We start from the raw sequence: 4,540 nt of genomic DNA, 5'->3' as shown, positions 1-4,540 counted from the left end.
CAGGGATTACAGGCTTAGAGCTGCTTTCGCTGGCAGGGAAAAGGATGACAGAAGTAGGACAGGGGTTAGGTACAGGGTCATGCAGACACGGGAGCCTTTTCAGGTGAACCCGTAGCAATCTCCTATCCCGAGCGCAGAGGGCATCGGAGCAGGCCATCTCCGCTGCGGCCGCACCAGCTCTTGCTGCTGCAGTCACAGGTCTCTTGAGGTTGCAGTGACAAACCCCGGTCCTGGTGCTTCGGGCCTCTGCTGCCTTTGCTCCTCTCCTGGCTTGCACTGAGCCTGCTCTGCATGCACGCCGGATCGGGGAGCTGGCCTGAAGGTCCGTCCCGGCAGCCAGGCAGGGGGAGGCTGCTCTGGCTGGACCGGAGCGCAGCGGTGCGGGGAGGAGGTGCCCGTGCTCCTGAAATGCAGGGCAGGCAGTAGCCAAACCAGGACAAGTGGGATCACGTGGATCAGACCCCTTTGTGCTTTCCCCTCCCCACAAAAACCAGTCTGCCCATTGCAAGCAAGGGGTTTGCTTTCACACTGCAAAGGGATGCTGCAGAAGAAAAGCACGGTGTCTGCAACCAGTCTGCAGGGCCCCGATGACTGCCTTTGCTCCCCGCAGACAGGCGCTGCTTAGTCTCGTCTCTCTGCAGCTCCTCCCACGGCCAGCGAGACAAGGGGCCACAGGGCCTGGGCACGCTGCAGGCTGCTGAGATGCCCTCAAGCCTGTGCATCCCCAAGGTCAAAGGCGCGCAGCTATTTGGGTCTAACTGGGGCGCCTGGGAAGCGCCCAGAGGCTGCGTGCCCTCCACGCCGCTTGCTTTAGAGATGGCACCAGCAGCGGGCTACGGCCGTGTCCTCCGGACTCAGATAGGCAGGGTGGGTGGGCAATGACGGGGTCATTTTAACCCCTCTCAGGCTGCCCAGGTGCCTTTCCTCCCAGCGCCACAGACCCTCACAAGTCAGGCGGCCACACGTGAGGCAGCGCTCGCCCCATGCAGCACCACGCTCCACCGAGCCCCCCAGCCCTTTAATACCACCTCCGCGCCGGCACTGCCAGCTGCACAGCGCTGCCTCTGCAGCGCAGAGAGGAGCTGAAACCCACAGCCCCACGCCGAGCCTCGCTGCCTGACAGGGCTGGATGATGTAAGAGCTCTTCTCATCTTGAAAGTCCTGCGTTAGCCTCCTCGGATGCCCAGCGCCAGGCGGAAAAAGAACGAGAGGTCAAGCCAACGCTCGCGGCTTCCTGCCTTATCAAACTTCTGCTTCAGATCTGCGTTCCCGCTCTCGAGACAACCACGTCGGCTCTGCAAAATATAGATCTCGAACACAGAGATGTGCCCCACTGTCTCGCTGAAACCCACGGGCAGGGAGCGCTTGATATGGACGTTCGCAGCGTGTCGCACGACCGGATGACAAATGAACGTGTCGGAGCTGAGGTGGTGTGATTTTCAGCTCGACGTCAGCTTGCTCTCCGCTCGTGTTTCAAGATTAACTTCACAAGTGCAGGGCTAAAAAATTTATATTTTTAATGAAAGCTTAAAAGTCTGGAGCATCTCTTCGATGACAGCCCTATTTCACGAGAATCCTGGTGACCTGCGTGGCAGCGGTGCTGACTAATGGTGCTTGTAAATCAAAAATTAACGCGGTAATAAACTGAAAATACAGGCACTGCTTTGGTTTTTGCTACTGTCACCGAGTGATTCAGTTTTCAAATCCTAATAATGAGATCCCAGGAATGGTTAGGCTCACCAAACAATCACTCTCAAGGAACACATTTTAAAATATTTACAAGTCATAACCCAGCCAGCGGATTTATTGGAAAACAGCCCAGGGCATTTGCCCCGTTCTCTCTGGCGGGAAGCAGTGAGTTTGCCGGGGCTTTACCGTGCAATCGGTGTAACGCCCCCCGCTCCCGTGTCGGTGCCGCCTGCAGCACAGCCTTCGCCAGAGCCCCCCGCAGACTGCAGAGAAAACGCCATTCCCACTGCACCCGGCGGGGCCGCGTGGCGCTGGCTTTGCCGTGGCGCTGGTGGGAAGCAGAGCCACGCTGCAAGGACCCCACGAGGCTTTGGGCCAAGCACTTTCTGAATGCTGAAGACAGTGCCGCGCCCCCCCTGCCTGGCTGTCTACTGCAATAGGGCCAAGCCCTCCCTCTGCTTCAGTCCAACATGAGGGAGGCTGGATTAGCGAGGCCTTGCCAATGCCAGAGCCAGGAGCGGAGCCAGTGATGCCACGTGGTTGCCTGGGCCCACCCCCAGACCCCTCCGCTGGTCCCACGGCTTCGAGCGGCCAGGGCGCAAGCTCATCCTACCTGAATGGCTTCTGTGGTGGGAGGAGGCCAGCGTCAGTCTTCCCCATAGCGTGATAAGGCAGAGAGTGAGCACAAATCCCCATCTGCTCAAGCTGCGTAAGTCTCTCTCACTCATTCTGCCAGAAGCACAAAGAGAGAGGGAAGAGATGCAGAAAGCAAGAAGTGCCGTAACTCGGAGCAGGGCTGGGGAAAGGAAGGGCAACGAAGGCAGCGCCGACACGCCAGCATCCCTGTGCGGTGCACACGGGAGAACAAAAGAAGCCCGGGCACTACTCTCGTGGTGGTTCCAGAGCACATGCATGCACGTACGTGCAAATAAATAGCTGTGCACACGTGTGCACATCTGCACGCGCCCCTTTCTGAATTTGCTCTTTACGCAGCACTTTGAGTGCCGTTCTTAAAGCTGCGTGGCCAGTGAAAGCACAAAAAGAAGACGCTGCCTGAATGACAGCAGGGCAAAGTTACCTACCTCTTACCGGGGTCTTGCAGCTGATGCCGGTTCCTCTGCCAACCTCAGACAGACTAGGTCTTTACCAAGAAGGGAAAACATCAGTGCACCTGAAAGCAGGGAGAGAAAAACAACCACATTGGCAATGATACCCTCCACGACGCTCCCGCCTGGGAGAATCATGCACCCTGGGAAGACGCTGTCTTGGGATCACCTATGGCTGTGATTATCCAGGCAGACAGAGCTGGTCCTGCTCCAGGCAGCCGTCAGGCATGGCTCTATCAGGGGTCCTGTCTGGCAGGATGCAGCGGCTGTGATCCTGGCCTTGCCCGCCCCAGCTGCAACGTGGCGACTCCATGGGTGTGAGGGGTTTGCTCCTGATCTGGACCGGGGTAACTGAGAGCTGTCTCAGCTCCTACTGCGCATGGAGAGCAATGCATGAAATACATGCAGCAACACCACCTTTGTGCAGGGGCTAAACATGCCTTCGGCCACAGCTGGGGGGTCTCTGCGGTGCCATGTGTTGGACTGGGACAGGTGCGCAGCAGCCTGGGCTCCCAAGAGCCTGCATCTCAGCGGACAAGGGCTCAGAGATGGGGGCTAGTGTTATCTCCCGGGACGCGGATCAAAGGTATGGACACAAACAGCTGACCCCAGGTAAGTTTGGGTGTGAACACAGAGGAGAGCACTGCCCATGCACCATCGCACCCCACGGTACTTTCACTGAGGCATAAGCTGCCTCCTGAGGGGTGAGAGTGCACACACGGGCAGCAGCTGCCGAGCACGTGCAGCCCCGACCTCGCCTCACGCTAGCCATGTGCCCCAATGTCCCGTGCTCCCGTGGGGCATCCTTCCCCGAAGCACATGTGCGCTGCTCACTTTACAAGGCCAGCAGAAAGGCCTCTGCCTTTAAATATTCCTTTCCCTCAGGCCTAAAATACTGCACATCATTATCACCTGCTTATCGCCCTGAATACTTGAGCCAGGGGAAAAATCCAGGCTGCTAGCAGAGGCGAAGCTCCGAGAGCCGGATCCTGACAGCACGGAGGGGCACAAGCCGTGCGGAGGCTGCACCCAGGTTTCTGGGGAGGAAAGAGCCATCCCCTCCCGTGGTGCCACCTCCCATGCTGGACCCAGATGGGCTGCAGCAAGGAGCCCACCAGGGCCTTGTGCATGAGGAGGGGGCTGCCTGGGGCCCAGCCCTATACAGGGCCAGGCTGCTGGGAGGAGACCTGCTCAGGGGCTAGGACTTTGCCCAAGGGCATGGGGAGCCTGACAGAGGCAAGAGCTGTGCCCTGGTGTCCTGAGGGTGCTGTCTGTCCACCCTGCTTTATCATCGCCTGCCTTCAACCCATTCCCCTTCACGTTTATCACCCCTGGCCCTGCAGCGGGGAGCAGCCGCGGCGTCTGAGCATGAGCCGCAAGCCCCTGCTCTGCTCCTGCAAAGTGAAGTGACAATTCCCGGGCCGGTTTATCGCCTGCCGGGGCCTCGTAAATACCGCCTGCGCGATGCAGGTGCTCACGAGCGAGCTGGAATTGCTCACAGCCGAGACGGAGCCAGGCCCAGGCTCGGTACAGCCAAGGCGATCGGCTGTCTCCTCTCCGCGGCCCAGCACCTCTCTGGGGTCTCTCCCTGGAGGGGCTAGTTCAGGCCTCGCCACTGCCGGGGGCCCGTGATGCTCACACGCCATGCACCAGGCGGGGTCCCCTCTGCACTGCATAAGTCTGGGGGCCCAGTGCATCAGTAAAATCCCCTTCCAGATCCAAAAGACCCTGCCCAGCAGCCCCTA

At 59.3% G+C, this 4,540-nt stretch overlaps 1 protein-coding gene across 1 annotated transcript in view; it reads right to left on the bottom strand.

The window, feature by feature from the left end:
• Window positions 1-2,961, bottom strand: part of FAM19A3 (family with sequence similarity 19 member A3, C-C motif chemokine like) — a 12,531-nt gene extending 9,570 nt beyond the window's left edge. The window contains exons 1-2 of the mRNA XM_019514087.1: window positions 2,772-2,961; window positions 2,303-2,418 (exon numbers count right to left, since the gene is read on the bottom strand). Coding sequence (XP_019369632.1) covers window positions 2,303-2,417 — 115 coding nt within the window. The 5' untranslated portion in view covers window position 2,418; window positions 2,772-2,961. The remainder of the gene's footprint in view (window positions 1-2,302; window positions 2,419-2,771) is intronic.
• Between the last annotated feature and the right edge of the window lie 1,579 nt (window positions 2,962-4,540).

Source organism: Gavialis gangeticus, unplaced genomic scaffold (assembly GCF_001723915.1).
Source record: "Gavialis gangeticus isolate Ggan-Ray unplaced genomic scaffold, GavGan_comp1, whole genome shotgun sequence".
Classification (NCBI taxonomy): Eukaryota; Metazoa; Chordata; order Crocodylia; family Gavialidae; genus Gavialis; species Gavialis gangeticus.
This window is presented reverse-complemented; position numbering and strand designations above follow the sequence as displayed.